The 18,099-nt window shown below is 49.0% G+C and overlaps 2 protein-coding genes across 8 annotated transcripts in view; both read right to left on the reverse strand.

Moving 5' to 3' along the window:
* The window catches only part of LIMD2 (LIM domain containing 2), a 3,559-nt gene extending 3,183 nt beyond the window's left edge, over positions 1–376 (reverse strand). The window contains exon 1 of one of the 2 annotated variants that reach the window (XM_011947957.1): positions 205–376. The gene's annotated coding sequence lies outside the window, so the exon portion shown is untranslated. Of the gene's footprint in view, positions 1–36; positions 51–204 lie in introns of those variants that run through there. The other variant, XM_011947956.1, reaches the window with a different exon arrangement.
* A 1,807-nt stretch (positions 377–2,183) lies between these two features.
* Positions 2,184–18,099, reverse strand: part of STRADA (STE20-related kinase adaptor alpha) — a 45,098-nt gene continuing 29,182 nt past the window's right edge. For 3 of the 6 annotated variants that reach the window (XM_011947949.1, XM_011947950.1, XM_011947947.1), the window contains 9 exons: positions 12,069–12,171; positions 11,474–11,595; positions 8,802–8,910; positions 8,567–8,690; positions 6,565–6,736; positions 5,949–6,053; positions 3,663–3,904; positions 3,327–3,369; positions 2,184–3,070 (listed from right to left, as the gene is read on the reverse strand). In XM_011947949.1, coding sequence (XP_011803339.1) covers positions 2,918–3,070; positions 3,327–3,369; positions 3,663–3,904; positions 5,949–6,053; positions 6,565–6,736; positions 8,567–8,690; positions 8,802–8,910; positions 11,474–11,595; positions 12,069–12,171 — 1,173 coding nt within the window. In that variant the 3' untranslated portion in view covers positions 2,184–2,917. The remainder of the gene's footprint in view (positions 3,071–3,326; positions 3,370–3,662; positions 3,905–5,948; positions 6,054–6,564; positions 6,737–8,566; positions 8,691–8,801; positions 8,911–11,473; positions 11,596–12,068; positions 12,172–18,099) is intronic. The other 3 variants (XM_011947951.1, XM_011947948.1, XM_011947952.1) reach the window with 3 other exon arrangements.

The raw sequence follows: 18,099 nt of genomic DNA on the forward strand, positions 1-18,099 counted from the left end.
TGGCTCGCCGCGGAGCCTGCACGAGGGCCCGGCGGCCCCACCAGCCCTTGGCGCCTCTGCAACCCTGCGACGGGCTGGGGAGGCCGCTATGCGGGGTTCCCGGAGCACCGGTCCCCCGAGGCTGCAAGTCCTCACGTGTTTCTGGGGTGGAATTCTGTGGGCAGCAACCGCGACCCCTGGGGACCGCCCCTCCAACAAGCGCGCTTCATTTCTCACGGGGAAGCCGCGGCCCAGAGAGCTGAGGTGACAGAGATCGGGCCGCAGAGCTGCTCCCTCCCTGCAGCCGCACAGCAAGCCAGAGGCACAGCAGGCGAGAGACAGAAGGCGAGGCCGGCGCCTTCCCGGGCACCAGGGACCGCGTGGCTTGGCCTGAAATCAGGCTAGAAGCTGCTCCGGGAAGCACAGCCCTGCGCCCAGAGCCTTCCCACACTGGCAGGAATAGCACTGGTGGCCCACGCGCTTGACAGGGAACAGAACAGCTCCCGCCCGACGCCTGGCAGGGGAGCAGGGAGGCTGCAGCTTCCCCAGCGCCCAGCTGTTTCCCAGGCTGGCGGGCTCCACGCACCGGCTCCGTGTCTCCTCTCCAGCCTTCTGTTCTCTCTAGAGGAAGATCTGCGTTTTGCCTGCACTACGGGCCGACTTTTTTTTTTTTTTTTTTTTTTTTTTTTTTGAGACGGAGTCTCGCTCTGTCGCCCGGGCTGGAGTGCAGTGGCCGGATCTCAGCTCACTGCAAGCTCCGCCTCCCGGGTTCCCGCCATTCTCCTGCCTCAGCCTCCGGAGTAGCTGGGACTACAGGGCCGACTCTTTAGTGGGGAGTGTCAGACCCTCTAAAGTGGCTGCCTCTCGGGAAAGCTTCCACACCTGTCATCCGCTTCTTCAAAGGGGCTGCTTGATGCAAGAAACAGGAAAACCCGGGGGCACCATAAGCAAGGCTCGCTGCCACTGGGCACAGTGAGGCCCCGGCACCCTGCCCAGGACGGGCCTGTGGGCTGAGCTGCAGATGGGCATTGAGGATGCCCCGACAGCAAGGTGCAGAAGGCATCCGGAAGCAAAGGAAACTGATAACCAGCGTTAAAAACAAAAACAAACAAACAAAAAAGGGAACTTGGCTCAGCGGTGGCTCACGCCTCTAGTCCCAGCACTTTGGGAGGCAGAGGCAGCCGGATCACAAGGTCAGAAGTTCGAGACCAGCCTGGCCAACATGGTGAAATCCCGTCTCTACTAAAAATACGAAAATTATCCAGGCGTGGTGTGTGTGCCTGTAATCCTAGCTACTTGGGAGGCTGAGGCAGGAGAACTGTTTGACCTGGGAGGTAGAGGCTGCAGTGAGTCAAGATGAAGCCAGTACACTCCAGCCTGGGTGACAGAGCGACACTGTCGGTTGGGGGTGCGGTGGGGCAGGGCGAAGGGAACTTGGGGTTTAAAGCAGGGGGAGGAGGGCCGGAAATGAGGCCCCCCACTCCTCACTCACTCACCCCAGGCCCCATCCTAGCCCAAGGTGGGTGTCATTCCCTTCACCTTAGCCTCTCACTGCCCAAAGCAGCTTACTTTTCTTCTTTAAACTGTTAAAATTGGGGAGGAAATGGAAAGCAAGGGCATCTGATGGTTCAGAGCAGCTTTAGGTTAGAGGGCATTTGAGGTGCCTGAGCTGGGGGAGGGCCTTCCCCCTGAGGGACTGGGAGAAGGGTAAGCCATGTGCCCTGGAAGCACTGCAGGGAGACTCATATTTGCACCCCCTTGCTCATACTGGTGCCAGCCAGGATGGCAGGGATGGGCGGGGCTGGTTCTTAGGTTTCCTGCTCTTTAGGTGCTAGCAACCAGGGTAAGGAGACACCCAGGTCAGGTTGCAAGACAAACCCTTCTACCTCCTTTCCTGCCAAAGGCCGCCAGCATCCTTTGCCTCAATCTCAATCTTTGGATGTTTTTAGCTCCAAAGTGGTTTGATGGCCACAGGCTAAAATTCATAGTCTTAAAATTTTAGTTAAGAGACAGATCTGTTACGGGTTTTCAAATAAACTGGTCTATCTAGTGAAAGAGGTCACTGCTGAGCCTCCGTGAGCACCCATGGGTCTGCTCTTGGATGGCGGGACGACTGTCACCTGGGGCAGCACGGCCATCCCTGCAAGCACACACACCAGGAAGCAGCCTGTAGCCCCTGAGCTGATGCAGACACAATGCCATTCTCCAGCAGGGTCTCTGGAAATTTTAATTTGTTCTGACAATGAAACTAACACAGCATAAGGACTTAAGCCCTCAAGCTAGGCAAGACACTGATGGCCCTTGGAGAAAGCACCAGGGCAGGTGGCAGGAGGCACTAAGATAGATTCTCGGTGGGAAAGGAATGAGGCACACACATAAACCGTGGGAAAGACTTAGGTGTCAGGGCCCAAGCCAGAAGAGGGATAAGGATGGACTGTCCCAGCCTTAGTCTGTGCTTAAAAAGAATTCCCTTCTCTGGAATTATGAGAGAGAGGTCTGGGGGAAGGGAGGCAGGCAGCTTACTACTTGCCCTTTCAGTGACCTATAGGATCTGAGAGCAAAGTTAAATAGAATGAGGCAAGCACCGGGAAGAGGTGGCGGTCCTCGGGGTTAAGGAGTCAAACCCTGGGCTTGGAATTCGGCTCCCAGGGCCAGAGCAGCATCTCTTCCTTCTGTGGAGGAGGTCACCTGAGCTCACAGGACTGGGAATGTTGGCTTTGGACCCTCCTGATCCCCTGGTTGTTGAGATTTCCTTGTGTCCCAAAAGCCTTGGAGCAGTGAAGTGTCTCTCCAGGATTTCTTTCCCAATCAGTCAGCAGCCAACTTTCCTGGAAGAATGTCCTTTCTACTCAATCTGCCCAGGAGGGCGGGAATGTGGCCAGCCCTCAGAAAGGGCCTCTGCGTCCCTGGCTGGAGAATGCGCACAGTTTGCAGAGGCTTAGAACTCCCAATCATCCACCTCCAGCTCTTCCAGGTTTGTTACCAGGCCAAAGATTCCACTATGGTCCTGAGACTGGCTGCTCTCAAAATTGGTGACGGGGGTGACAGGACGAAGCAATTCAGGCAAAGCCTCTGAGGCACGTCGCTTGATCTGGGGGAGAAGAGAGAGGTGGGTGACAGATCCTGTTGCTCTGGGTCCCAGGACACCATGGGGCAAGGACCCATGGCCTGGTGGCAGACGGGCTGTCGGAGCCAACTTTACGAGAAGAAGGAGCAGTGCCTTTCAGGGGCTTCGGAAGCGGGGTAATTTCTCTCATTCAAAGGGAGGGGAAAGAAAGCTAAAGGGATTGTGAGTCATTAGAACCAGAACGACTAGAACCAGAACCAGAACGAAGGGGCTACAGTACCTGCTTGAAGAAAGAGTGGTTCAGGAGGGTGCTGGCACTGGGCCTGGAGGGAAAGGGGAGGAGAGACCGCAGCGTCACTGCCATGTCCCCAGCTTCCTGAAATCCTGCCACTTATACCTCAGCCTCAGGTCCCCTCTCCCTCTCCCTCAGTTCATGGGAAGTAGTAGCCAGAGCTCCCCAAGCTGGCCTCTGACACACCCAGGAGCTGATCCCTCCTATATGTAGCTCCAGATTCCCCCGCAGAACCTTTGAGAGGTGCATCCCTTCACACCCTGGCCTTACCCTCCTGAGCACCCTCTGCTCTCCCGAAGCCCAGACCCAGGCCAGCAGAAATACCTGGCATCCGGGTTGCGCTGAAGGCACTGCTCCACAAAGTGGTGGAAGTAGGGGGAGAAGGTTCGGTGGTAGGGGTGGGAAGGCGAGTCGCCGTTGGAGGGCCGTGGGGTGCTGGTGGTCAGGCTGTCACTCAGGCCAGAGTTGGCCACTGAGCGTGAAGGGCTCATGGTCAGCTCCTCGGCAGGGATGGTGCTGGTATCCAGCAGGCAGGGCACTGTGCCGTTTAGTTTCTCTAGCAGCATCTGGGGAGGACAGAACCAGGACCTGGGCTGGAGGGGGGTCCCTGGAAGGCCTGAGAGTCTCTTCACAAATACACTTTTCCCAATATACAAATGTGGTCATTTGAGAGTAGAAAAAGATGGAAGTGGAGTACGTCCAATTTTCCCAAAGAAACACTGGTCACTGGCATGGGAGCTCCGCCCTAGCCAGGCCAACGTGAAAGGAGAGGGGTTGTACAAAAGTACCCGCTTTTCGCCATGGCTGGAAAGCAGGGCTCAGTTTCCTCTCTCCCTTTACAAGGCATCAAATTCCTTTTACTGTAGAGTCCTCACCCCAGAGGGGAGGAGCAGCCAGATGAACCTGCTTTGAAGCGCAGCTGTCTGCCACGCCCAGGTGGATCCAATGAGAGGCAGTCTCTGCAGTGCCACAGCCTGGGCTGTCGCTGCAGCAGGCCACATGGGAGCAAGAGGCCCAAGGGGAGGCCAGGCTGGGTGGCTGTTCCAAAGTACCCTAACTCAACACACAAAACCAGTCCCATCTGGGGGACTGTTGTCCTCGCGGAAGTCCTCATGACCACATAAGCTGTCCAAGCCAGAAACCTGGAAATTGCTCTAGAGCTGCACTAATGTGAGAGCCACTAGCCACTTGTGGCTATTTCGATTTAAATGAGGTTTAAAATTCAGTCCCTCGGTCTCACTGGTCACCTTCTAAATGCTTGACAGCCACACAGTCTCATGGCTGCCACGCTGGACAGTGCAGCCACAGAAGCCCTCCCTCACTGCAGCAAATTCTAGTGGACGGTGCTGCTTCTAGGCCTGGACTTCTTGTTTACTCTCAGTCACCTTTTAATTCTTTCCTGAGCATCCTCTGTCACTGAATTATTTTACTGAGATCTCCTAGATTCCTCACACAGACTTCCACACCCTGCTAACTGATCTACTGGATCGAATCCATCTGCCGGGGTGATCTTTGTAAATGAGCTATCTTATGCTGTCACTCCTGTGCTTACAATCCTCAGCACTGCTCCACAGGCTTTAGGACAGGAACCAGTGCTCTAAAGTGGCATCAAAGTCCTTCACAATGTACCCTTGCTTCCTTCTGCAGCCTGTCACCTGGCAGCCCCCAAGAAGCACTGCACCTTGGCCATTTACACCATTTATACCTCCTTGCTGTTCTCCAGATCCTGTGTTTTCTAGACTCTGGGTCTCTGCACATTCTGCTGTCTGCCGAGAAGAGTGTCCTAGTTCCTCCTCCACACAGGTGACTGCTGTCTGCTTACAACTCAAGACTGCCTCCTCCCAGGACCTCCCTGGGCCCCTGCTCTGGGGAGCTGCACTCTGGCCACCATCCAGCTGCCCCTACCACCGGGCAAGCAGCCTGTGGGTTCTGGAGTGGCTTACTCAGAGCCTGTACCCTGCCCCTCCCAGTTCTAGACCATACTCCAAGTACCTGGGACCCAGGTAATCCTTGCCCAAATGACCCCAAATCCATTTTCTGGATTTAATGAGGCTTGGATAAGCCTCTTTCCTGGGTCTGTTTTCCCAAGGGTAGACTGCGCCACTGACTGTGCACCCTTGGATCCGAGGGTGGCCGGAGGACAGCATCTGGAGGGGCATGAACAGAAGCTGAACTTACAGAATGGGGGTTCCAAAGGTGTGGGCTGGAATGCGGTTGGCATGGAACTCTGAGAACTGTGGGAATTCTAAATTAGAAACTGACCTTCCAGGTATATTTATCCAAGTAGGAGGATAGAACATATTTTATACATTTATAAAAACTAGTTAGCTTAATGTATATGTTTTAAATAGACATGTAGCATGTGGGCCTCCATTTGCACCCCTGTTCCTGGGATCGCCTCCCCAAGCTGGCCTCCCTGACCACCGCATTTGCCACAGGAAGTAAACAAAGAGTGAGGCCACCATCCGCCACTGGGTGGGACTTCTTGAAGGAAAAGACAGGGTCTTTCATCTTAGTATTCCTGGTCTGTGTCCTGAGTATGAGAGATACTCAACAAACATCTGTGGAAGGCAGGCAGGCAAGAAGGAAACCAATGGGCAGCAGGCTTACCTGGGTGGCAGGCATATCCTTAAAGGGGACGTGGCCGTTGGCCAGTTCACAGGCTGTGATTCCCACACTGTAGATGTCAGACTTGGCATCATAACCCTGGAGATTCTAAGCCAGGAACAAAGGGCCACAGATGACCCCATTTGGTCTTTGTTCTTAGAAAAAGGGTAGAACTAAGGAGAGGAAAAGGATGGTTGTCTCCAAATCAGGACCCGCTGCTAATGACTCGCCTTGCCTGTGCTACTGAAGACTAACTGCTATTTTACCACCTGCAACTGTTTGGCGATGCTCTGTAAGGAGCTGGAAGTGTCAGCTCTAGGTTCCTGCTTAGCACAGGGATCCAGAAAGCAGCAAACATTTCCAAAATGCTCACTCTTCTAATAGGGTGCCAAGGGTCCCTAAAGGGAGCTGAAATAGCATCCAGTAGAGGTTAGGACCCCCTGGGAAGAACCACATCCATCTGCAATGGACAGGCGCTGTCCACGCTGAGGGCTCCCTCCCTCCAGGAACCCCTTTACCCCACTGGGAGGTTGAGAGCCCCCGACCCCAGGCAATGCCTGAACGCTCCCTTGGGAATCATGAGTTGGGTAGGGGAGCTCCTCTGGGCCCATGCACAGACCTGCTGGAGGACCTCGGGGCTGAGCCACGGCAGAACCTTGACGCTGTACTTTGGAAAATCGTGGACCACTCGCTGCCGCTGCCCATGGCTTATCATGCTGAGGTTGCTGCGCAGACCAGACAGGTAGACCTTCCCATCCACAGAGATCAGGATGTGGCTGGCTTTGACACTCCTGGGGAAGCAGGGAGGGTGTCATGGAGAGCAGGAGCCCCTCCTGCTACAAACTTTTGGTCTTCACACACTCCACCTGGCCAGCTCTCTCCTGTGTGCGTGTGTTATATATGTATATGTGTATTTTACATATACATAACCATGTTTTTGTTTTTATTGAGACAGAGTCTCACTCTATTGCTGGGCTAGAGTGCAGTGGCTCAATCTAGGCACACTGCAACCTCTGCCTCCTGGGTTCAAGCAATTCCTATGCCTCAGCTATCCAAGTAGCTGGGATTACAGGTATGCACCACCACGCCCAGCTAAATTTTTTTTTTTTTTTTTGAGATGGCGTCTCTCTGTCACCCAGGCTGGAGTGCAGTGGCGCGATCTCGGCTCACTGCAAGCTCCGCCTCCCTTCTGGGAACAAACACTCACACTACCCCTACCCAACACACGTGTGAATGGCGACATCCAAACATGTCCCCTGATGGGTCTGCATGAGGGTTTCTTTAGGGTGTACATCCAGAAGTGGCATTGATGGTTCTGGTTCCACAACCCTGACTGGCAGCACTAGCCATCTTCCACCACCTGGACAGGAGGCTCCCTGTCCTTGCCACACTGGGACTCGCCCATCCTCCCACCTGCTGCCAGGCTCATGTGCATAAGGTGACATCTTGTTTTTCATTTGCTTTTCTCTGATTGAAGATTTGAGTGGCTCTTCCCATGATGGGCTTGTCTTGGGGTTTCCTCTTTTGTAGACTTCTGATCTTTGGCTCATTTTTCTTGCTTTGCTGTCCATTTCTTGTTGATTTGCAAGATTTCCCTGTTACTAATCTCCTGTGTTGACAAAACTAGTATCATCTGCTCTGTCACTTGTTTCTTAACCTTTTTCATTGTATCTTGTATTGGATAGAAATCTTGATCTAATCAAATTCATCAATCTTTTGTCTTATGTTTTGTGCTTCTAAAATGTTGAGAAATTATTATATGCCTCAGGTCACAAAAACATTTTCTCACATTTCCTTCTATTTAAGTCTGTGGTTTTACATTTTACATAGAAGCCTTTAATCCAGCTGGAGTCCTCCTCTGTGTGAAGAGTTAGGTAGGGGTCCAGTTTTACCATTTTCCCTACTATGAGCTGATCTCCTGACACCACCTACTAAGCTATCTGTCTTCGCCCTGGTCTCTCAGCATAAGACTGACTCTGGGGCACAGAAAGAAGGAGGCAGAGGGTGAAGTACAAAGGTCCACATCAGATGTTCCTCTCACACAACACTCAGGACCACGCTGCTCAGCAAAGAGAAAGTCAGTGGCTTCAGCACTAATAGGCTGAAGCCTGTTAGACCATCCCCCAAGTCAGTGGCAAGGTCAGAATCCAGATCCTCTTTCTCTTTTTTTTTTTTTGTTTTTTAAGATAAAAATCTCACTCTGCCACCTAGGCTGGAGTACAATGGTGTGATCTCCAATCACTGCAACCTCCGCCTCCTGGGTTCAAGCGATTCTCCTGCCTCAGCCTCCCTAGTAGCTGGGACTACAAGCGTGTGCCACCACACCCAGCTCATTTTTGTATTTTTAGTAGAGATAGGGTTTCACTATGTTGACCAGGCTGGTCTTGAACTCCTGACTTTGTGATCCACCCTCCTTGGCCTCCCAAGTGCTGGGATTACAGGTGTGACCCACCATGCCAGGCCCTTTTTCTTTTCAGAGCAAAGAGATCCTCAGCAAGAATCCAGATCCTTGATTTTAAACTCTGGCTTCATTAACTTCAGTCAAACTTCACCTGTTTACCTGAAGGCTCAGGGGCACAGCTACCCACTCTAATCATGGGAAAGGCCGCCTAAGAATGCACCTGTGTACATATCCCATGTGGTGGATGTAGTCGAGGGCCTTCAGGACCCCCTGCAGAATGTAAGCGATTGCCAGCTCATTCATGCCATCCATGAAGTGTGTACAGATGAGATCCTTTGCAGAACCTGGAGAAAAGAATTGCACGGAGGCAGTGAAAGGTAATGGAGGAGGAAAACAGGCAATCTGACAACAGAGTCCCAATAACCCCTTTCTACCAAGAACCCTTTCCCACTCACCATATGCCATGAATGATGTGACAACCCACAGCTCATTGTCTGCAATAAAAGTGGCTCGATATGGCACAATATTAGGATGGTTGAAGAGTTTGGAGACATGCAGCTCGCCCTGGAAGCAATGATGAAGCTGAAGTCAGAACCAAATGGCACTGAAGGATGCCGCTCAACACGAAGGTGGCAGCATGGACAATAGGGGGACCTGGCACTTTCTGGGTGTTCTCAGAGTCCTAGGAGCAGCCTAAGCAGGTGCCTGCCAACATAGGAAAAGCAAGGCCCTGCTGCCCCTGCAGGGACCCAGCACTGCTTTGCCTCCACCAAACAGGGAAACTGTCAACAACAGAGGGTGCCAGCACACCGACTCAGAGATGATGAAGGCAAACTGTTGACTGAAGACTTCTGAAGTTACAAGCTTATCTCAGTTTCAAGGGTCAACGTACAGAATTCCTCTTTAAGATAAGAAAACAAAAAATATTTTTTTGCTGTTATTTGGAGAGACAAGGTCTCACTGTGTTGTTGCCCAGGCTGGTCTCAAACTCCTGGGCTCAAGCAATCCTTCTGCCTCAGCCTCCCAAAGTGCTAGGATTACAGGTGTGAGCCACCAAGCCACTGCACCTGGCCAAAAATGTTTCTCTTTTTTCTTTCTTTGAGACAGGGTCTTGTTCTGTCACCCAGGCTGGAGTGTAGTGGTGTGATCTTGTCTCACTGCAGCCTCAACTTCCCAGGCTCAAGTCATCCTCCCACCTCAGCCTCGCTGGTGGCTGCGACCACAGGTGGATGTCACCATACCTAGCTAATTTTTTGTATTTTTTTGTAGAGACAGGGTTTCGCCATGTTGCCTAGGCCTGCTTTGGCCTCCCAAAGTGCTGGGATTACAGGCATGAGCCACTATGCCCAGCCCAAAACTATGTTTCTATTGTAAAAGAAAACATGGCCGGGCATGGTGGCTCACGCCTGTAATCCCAGCACTTTGGGAGGCGAGGCGGTGGATCACTTGAGCCCAAGAGTTGGAGACCAGCCTGGGCAACATGGCAAAACCCCATCTATACTAAACATACAAAAAATTAGTTGAGCATGGTGGTGCACGCCTCTAGTCCCCGCTACTCGGGAAGCTTCAGTGGTAGAATCACCTGTGCCTGGAGAAGTCGAGGCTGTGGTGAGCTATGATTGCACCACTGCACTGCAGCCTAGGCAACAGAGCCAGACCTCGTCTCAAATAAAAAAAGAAAGAAAGAAAACATAGTTGATGGAGGAAAAGGCCAGCTGAGACCCACCAAACTACTATGAACAGATGAACAGGTCCTAGAGCACCATCAGGTAACCACCAATTCAGAAAAAGTTGTAAATGAAGGAGGGGAGGGGCGCAACTAACTCTACTGAAGAAAAACTGCCCCAGGCTCTGAATCTAAGCTGGCATCAGGAAAGGAGAGTCTAATTCCCAGGCACTTACTAGACTCACAGTCTCTCTCCATTTTGTTTTATTTTGTTTTTTGAGCCAGGGACTCAGTCTATCACCCAGGCTAGAGTTTGGTAGTGCAATCTCAAACTCCTGGGCTCAAGTGATCTGCCTGCCTTGCCCTCCCAAAGTGTTGGGATTACAGGCATGAGCTACCATGCCTGGCCCCTCTCTCAGTTTAACAAGACAGTGGCTACTTGCTTCTCGAATAGAAAGGAATGTCAGGACTGGACATGGTGACTCACACCTGTAATCCTAGCACTTTAGGAGGCCAGAGCAACTTGATTGCTCAAGCTCAGGAGTTTGAGACCAGCCTGGGCAAGATGGTGAAACCCTGTCTCTACAAAAAATACAAAAATTAGCCAGGTGTGGTGTGCCTATAGTCCTAGCTATTTGGGGGGTTGAGGCAGGAGAATCACTTGAGTCTAGCAGGTTAAGGCTGCAGTGAGCTGTGCTGCTGCCACTGTACTCCAGCCAGGGCAATAAAATGAGACCCTGTCTCAAAAAAACAAAACAAAACAAAACAAAAGAGGCCAGACGCGGTGGCTCACGTTTATAATCACAGCACTTTGGGAGACCAAGGTAGGCGGATCACCTGAACTCAGGAGTTTGAGACCAGCCTGGCCAACATGAAGAAACCCCATCTTTACTAAAAATACAAAAAAATTAGCCGGGCATGGCAGCGTGCGCCTCTAGTCCCAGCTACTTGGGAGGCTGAGGCAGGAGGATGGTGTGAACCTGGGAGGTGGAGCTTGCAGTGAGCGGAGATCTTGCCACTGCACTCCAGCCTGGGTGACAGAGTGAACATCTGTCTCAAAAAAAAAAAGAAAGAAAAAGAAAACGAAAGGAACATCAGGCAAATAAGATGCTGAGAGCCAGAAGATGGCCACTGGTGGCAGGGCAGGCACCTTGCAACTGGAACAAGATGGCCTGGATTTGAATCCTGCCTGCCATGAGCAAGTTACTTAGCTTCTCTCCAAATAATAAATAAATTAATAAAGGAGCCAGAAGGGAGTGTTTGGAGAAGAAAAGCGAAATGTAAATTAGCCTGAGCAGCATTTCAGCCCAATCCTTAGTGCCAAATGGCCAGGATTCTCCACTGAAAGCTTCCATAACTTTCGAATGTTTACTCTCCCTTCATTTCTTTGTAATTCCTTGCAATTACTATCAGAGCCAAGAGCCCGCCCTCCCTCCAGGTGACACACTCATGGTTTATTACCTGCAAGAATGTTACCATCTCATTGGAACAAGCTTCTAGGTTAATCCTCCGTACAGTCACATACTCTCCCGTTGGTTTGTACCTTGCTAGATTCACAGTCATCAGGTCCTCAAATCCTTTGCCTAAAAGAAAAGAGGAATGCCATACACAAGGACAAGAACAAAGGGTTTTTAAACATTTTTCCTTTAAAAAAAGGGACTTGATTTCAAAAGAAACTTAATGTTAAATTTTTCACTACTGTTACTTTTTTTTTCCTTTTCCCAGCAGAATTTAACTGTTACGTTCATGGCTCACATTTCTTGATTTTTCTCCCATCAGTTCCTTCTCAGCCAACCTTTCTGACTCACTATGGCCAGGACACCAGAAACATGCAGCCACAAAGGAAAGATGGCAACAGAGCTTCTCTCCTGGAAGTCTGATCTCTTCCCATACTTGGCAGGAAAAAACAGAGGAGACCCACAGAAGCAAGTCTGTGCCCATGAATCCTCCTAACTAGCGGACAGCCTCTGCTGTACACACATCTGGGGCTGCTGGGAAAGCTGCAGCAGCCCCTGGAGCAGGAGAGCAGGAGAGTAAGGACGGTGCCTGAGCATACCTATCACAGTGAGCAGCTCGTAACACCCTCCCTCTGGCAGAAAGCTACTCATGACCTCCTGTTTAGAGAAGGATGCTATTGACTCTGAGCTTGCATCATTGGTCTAAAAAAGAAAAAAAAATAGGTTAGTAGAGAAAACTGGGGGTGGGATGGGAGTGCGGTGAAGGTGGTAATTCAGACCCACGAGGAGACTGGCATCCAAACACACACATAAATCCCGACTCGGTGCCAATACTATTTGAAGAGAAACAAAACATCACATTCAGTGTAGTAATCAGCACGAATACCAGAGCAAGTGTTAGGGCTGTCTACAAATGGGGAGACAAGGACCTGTTCCCATCAACCGTTAATCTGCTTGTCCTTTCCAATAATCAATGCATTTGCTAAAACCTATGAAATTCTCACTTGGAGAAGGGATGTCTAGAGAATAAAATCATGTTTGGAAAAGAGAAGCAGGTGGAGAGGTATGGGTTCTCTTGAATTTCCTGATGCATTAGGATCCTATTTTTAAGGTCCTGACCACAAGATCCCAAAAGGTCAAACACTGAATCTTCCTCTAGCGAAATGTGGCCAGGAGTAGCCCCTCTTTAGCAAACCAAGAGCCCGGGCCAGTCATGGCCTGACATTTCCAGTGAAGTGGGAGAACCACTGATGCCCTGAGCTGCAGGCAAGGCACAGAGCTGTCAGGTCTCAGGCATCATCCAGGCAGTCGACGTGGCCTGCTCCCTTGTTCCTGCCCACGTGTGCTATGAGTGAAGCTGGAGTCTAGCCATTTAGGATGTGTCACAACTCTGGCCTCTGAGGTCCTAGAGGAAGGTGTCCAGCCATGTCTGAGTTTGTGCAAAACACACAGCAGACCAACAGCTCTTCTTTCAGGTTAATGGACTGTTTCCTTCTTCCAGACCTAAATTTATGTGTATGATTTAGGGACTGTGACTGCTTTTCTTTTTTTTTAGATTCTCTTTCTTTAGATGCACATCCAACTGAAATGGAGAAACCTGGGCCAGCTCATGTTTCATGTGCTGCACTCATAAACCTGACCTCCAGGCAGAAAAAGTCCTTTGTGAAAGTATGAGAGGCTCCTGGCCCAGCACTACCCAGAAGAGCACGAGCTAAGAGTGTTCTGACAAGGCGGTGCTTGAACAACTCTTTGGGAAGCGGCTCTGCAGAGGAAACCATAAAGATGACAGTGCTCTATATCTGTTAGATGACCAGGGTATACTTTTGCACATGATCTCCTCCATAGCTCGGTGAAGTAGCCGGGACAGATCTTATCTCCACTTTTCACTAACAAAAACGAGGGCCAAGGAGATTAAGTGACTTGCCAAAAATCAAAACGTGAGTACACGGCACAGGACCCAGGCCCAAGCCAGGGAAATTAATCTACCACCCTGTTGGCTGACATTTCACGTGTATCTGGTTTATTTGTTGATTTGCTGCTGTTGTTTTTAAGCGATGGGGTCTCTCTCTGTCGCTCAGGCTAAAGTGCAGTGGTGAGAGCCTGGCTCGGCTCACTGTGGCCTTGAACTCCCAGGCTCAATTGATCCTCCTGCCTCAGCCTTCCAAGTAGCTGCGATTACTGGCTGTATGTGGTTTCAAAACAGCTGATGCTGCTGATGGGGAAAGAAACCCCCAGGTGGGCTCTGTCTCCCTCACCACTTACCCTGACAATAAGAGGAACCTAGTCAAGCAAAAGCAAGCCCTGTCACCAAATTCCATTTCTAATTTAATCAATTTTTATATTTCTAAGATTTGGCCAAATTGTTGTATTTCATTGTAGTTCACCCATTTTCACTGCTGTATAATATATTAATCACATGAATATATCTCAGTTTACCCATTCCAACACTGATGGGTCATTTGGGTTGTTTTTCTGTTCTGCTATTATGGACTGTGCTACTATAAACATGTTTGAATATGTCTCCTGACTAAAGCTTGTACTTAAGAGTGGATGGAATTGCTAGGTGACAAGAGTATATGAACAATCAAGTTTATGAGACAACGCCAAATTATTTTCCAAAATGGTTATACCAATTTACACTCCCACCAGCGACGTACGTGTTTTTTGTTTTTGTTTTTAAGACGGAGTCTCACTCTGTCGCCAGGCTGGAGTGCAGTGGCATGATCTCGGCTCAGTGCAACCTCCGCCTCCTGGGTCCAAGCGATTCTCCTGACTCAGCCTCCTAAGTAGCTGGGACCACCACGCCTGGCTAAGTTTTGTATTTTTTTGTAGAGATGGGGTTTTGCCATGTTGCCCAGCTGGTCTTGAACTCCTGACCTCAAGTGATCCACCCAGCTTGGCTCACAAAGTGCTAAGATTACAGGCATGAGCCACCGTGCCCAGCCACATGTGTTCTTATTAATTTATCTTTTCTCCAACATTGGTATTTTCAGATTTCTTAATTTTCCCCAGTCTCGTGGATTTGATTTACATTTCCCTGGTTACTAAGGAAGATGAGGATCTCTTCATACATTTATCAGTCATGTGAGCTTTCTCCAAGATGAAAATGCCTCTTCCTGTCTCTTGCCCATTTTCCTATTGTTTCAGTGCAGGATTTCCCCAAAGTGGGCCCCACGGAACTCTGATTCTGCCAGCTGGATAGAAAAACTTTCCATGTCCAACGAAGTTAGGAAATGCAGCATACTCTCTCATGGAGGATCACAAAGTGTACGTCCATATTAAAGGCACTGAGAAATTCTGTAGTAAGAAAACTTATTAACTTTGTTTAACCTAGCATTTCCCAAAGAGATCTGTCTAGGGAACCTTCTGTGCCTAACATCTGTTGAATTTTGGGAAAGATAATTGGGAAAGGCTATTTTAAATAAAACATATGCTATAATGCAAAGAGCATAGGCTTATGGGCCATACAGAGGCAGAATTTGAACTCAGGTCTATTACTGGTTCTGTGACCCTGGGCAAGTCACTCTGATCTCTTGGAATCTCCATTATATCAGCAGCTGAGTAATTTCCATCTCACAGTGTTGTATCTATTAGATGAGATAAAAACATGTTAAGAGCTTAGTGCTACCTGGTGTATAAAAGACATTCAATACGTGTGAATCCTCTTCTCCTACTCCTATTGCTCTCTACTTTTTGGTGACTCTCCTGTTCAACACATAAAATAGAAAAGAGAAAATAGAGGAAACAGAGAATCCTAAGCAGAGCTTGATCAGTAGCTAAAGTTGCTTTGATACTGGTTTTTATACTTATCTGTGTTTTCTAATGCTCTCAAAATAAATTCTAGGACCATTAAACTTTATTTTATTTATTTATTTTTGAGACAGAGTCTCGCTCTGTCACCCAGGCTGGAGTGCAATGGCATGATCTCAGCTCACTATAGCCTCTGCCTTTTGGGTTCAAGCGATTCTCCTGCCTCTGCCTTCTAAGTAGCTGGGACTACAGGTGCGAGCCACCATGCCTGGCTAGGTTTTTCTTTTTTTTTTTAAGACAGAGTCTCGCTCTGCTGCCCAGGCTGGAGTGCAGTAGTGTGATCTAGGCTCACTGCAACCTCTGGCTCCTGGGTTCAAGGGATGCTCCTGCCTCAGCCTCCCGAGTAGCTGGGATTACAGGCGCCTGCCACCACCCCTAATTTCTATATTTTTAGTAGAGACAGGGTTTTACCATGTTGGCCAGATTGGTCTCGAACTTCTGACCTCAAGTGATCTGCCCGCCTCTGCCTCCCAAAGTGCTGGGACTACAGGCGTGAGCCACCGTGCCCAGCTAATTTTTATATTTTTAGTAGAGACAGGGTTTCACCGTGTTGGCCAGACTGGTCTTGAACTCCTGACCTCAAGTGATCCTCCCACCTTGGCCTCTCGAAGTGCTGGGATTATGGGCATGAGCCATCATGCCTGGCCTAGGATCACTAAATTTTTAAAAATTAGTATTATTATTTGAAATAGGCTCTCACTATGTCACCCAGGCTGGAGTGCAGTGGCACGATCATGGCTCACTGCAACCTCAATCTCCCAGGCTCAAACAATCCTCTCAAGTAGCTAAGACTACAGGCATGTGCCACCACGGCTAGCTAATTTTTGTATATTTTTGTAGAGATGAGGTCTCCCTATGTTGCCCAGGTTGGTCTCAAAATCCTGGGCTCAAGCGATCCTCTTGCCTCAGCCTCCCAGAGTGCTGGGATTATAGGCTTGAGCCACTGTACCCTGCTGACTCTAGCTTCTTGAAACGATCTCATCTTCAGAATCATCTTAAGATCTTAAGATACTGGTTACCACAGGCCAGGTACCTCACAAAGGTGAGAGAGATACACAACCAGGAGGCAAAAATGGAGCAGCAATTTGAGCAAAAAGCCTCAAGCAAGAGTTCTGAAATGACAACTCTCCATTGGTTTAGAATTCACAATGCTCATCTGGTCTTGAAGTGTCTCATTTTCTCAACCTTATATACCCCTAACTCCTGCACATATTCTTGCTCTGCAGATTCTGTTTTCTGAAGTATTAATCTATTCCTCAATAAAATCAATGTTACCAGTTAATAGAAAGCTCAGTGGGTTGCTTTCAGACCCAAACTCCCCACCCCAGCCTATGAGTATCCAAATAACTTGGCCCTGTGATCTCATTCCACACCACGCTCACCTGACTTGAACAATATCCCCACATAAACAAGCGTGCTCCAGTCTCAGGAAATCTGCTCTGTCCCTTTGGAACCCTCCTAGCCCCCTCCTTCCCTTGACCCTGCTATTTTTCTCGTGGCTACCTCCTCAACATTACTGAGGTGTCAACTTAAATGTCCTCTTTTCAGACAGACTGCCTAGCCAAAGTAAACCAGGCTCCTGGTCACCTTATCGGACAGCCTTGCTTTCCTTTCTTCACAGAGTTTATCATTCCAGCTTATTTCTCTAAAATCTTCCATTAAAGTCTCTTCCATTAAAATGCAAGCACCAGAAGGGCAGGGACCTCGTCTGTCATATTCACTGATGTATTCCCCCAATGCCTGGAACGCTGCTGGCAAATACTTAAAAAATGAAAATGATTTAAGCAAACTTTGAACTGAGGCTTTCTGCCCATGATCTTTTCATTCCCATTGGCTAAAGAAGAGAGTAGGTCAATGCAGCCAGTTCCTTTGGAAACAGGTTCAGCATGATGATCTATGCTGGAAATGCCAGCCTCATACAACAGAGTCATTAGATTCCTGTGTTGCTCAGGGCATTCTATAGATCAGAATCTGATTCCTGCGTGTGAGAAAGTACTGCATTTTTCAGTAGGTAACAATATGGCCTCAATGAGAGGCAATTACTTTGTATCTGAAGGTCTTCCCACCTCTGCTCTCCAAGCAAACTCCTTAAAATTTCTCTCACTTGAAAAGAGACTATGAACGACAGCTGAGTCCTGAGATTCAAATATTCATTTTATGTACTTTAAATAACTCTCTTTGGAAAAACCACAGATAGATACTACTTCTTTTTTTTTTTTTTTTGAGATAGAGTCTTGCTCCATCACCCAGGCTGGAGTGCAATGGTGCAATCTTGGCTCATTGCAACCTCCACCTCCTGGGTTCAAGCGATTCTCCTGCCACAGTCTCCTGAGTAGCTGGGATTACAGGTGCATGATACCACGCCTGGCTAATTTTTTGTATTTTTAGTAAAGATGGGGTTTCACTGTGTTGGCCAGGCTGGTCTCAAACTCCTGACCTCAGGTGATCCGACCACCTCAGCCTCCCAAAGTGCTGGGATTACAGGCGTGAGTCACCATGCCCAGCAGAAAGATACTTTATTACCTATGTCCCTTTTCCTTGTCAGGCCTGCATATAAGCTTATAACACATATTGTCTACTAGGCTATACACTAAGACACATTCTTGCTAAGCCTAGGTAGGGAATGATTCATTAAACTATCAATGTGCTTAACTAGTAACTTGACAAATATTTATTTCTACTCTCTAGTAGTACAGAAAACTACTAAAACTAACCCAAAAGTATTAGTTTTAGAAAATAAAATTCTTTTTTTTTTTTTTGAGACAGGGTCTCACTCTGTCACCCAGGCTGGAGTAGAGTGGCATGATCATAGCTCACTAC

Source organism: Colobus angolensis, unplaced genomic scaffold (genome assembly GCF_000951035.1).
Source record: "Colobus angolensis palliatus isolate OR3802 unplaced genomic scaffold, Cang.pa_1.0 Scaffold271, whole genome shotgun sequence".
NCBI lineage: Eukaryota > Metazoa > Chordata > Mammalia > Primates > Cercopithecidae > Colobus > Colobus angolensis.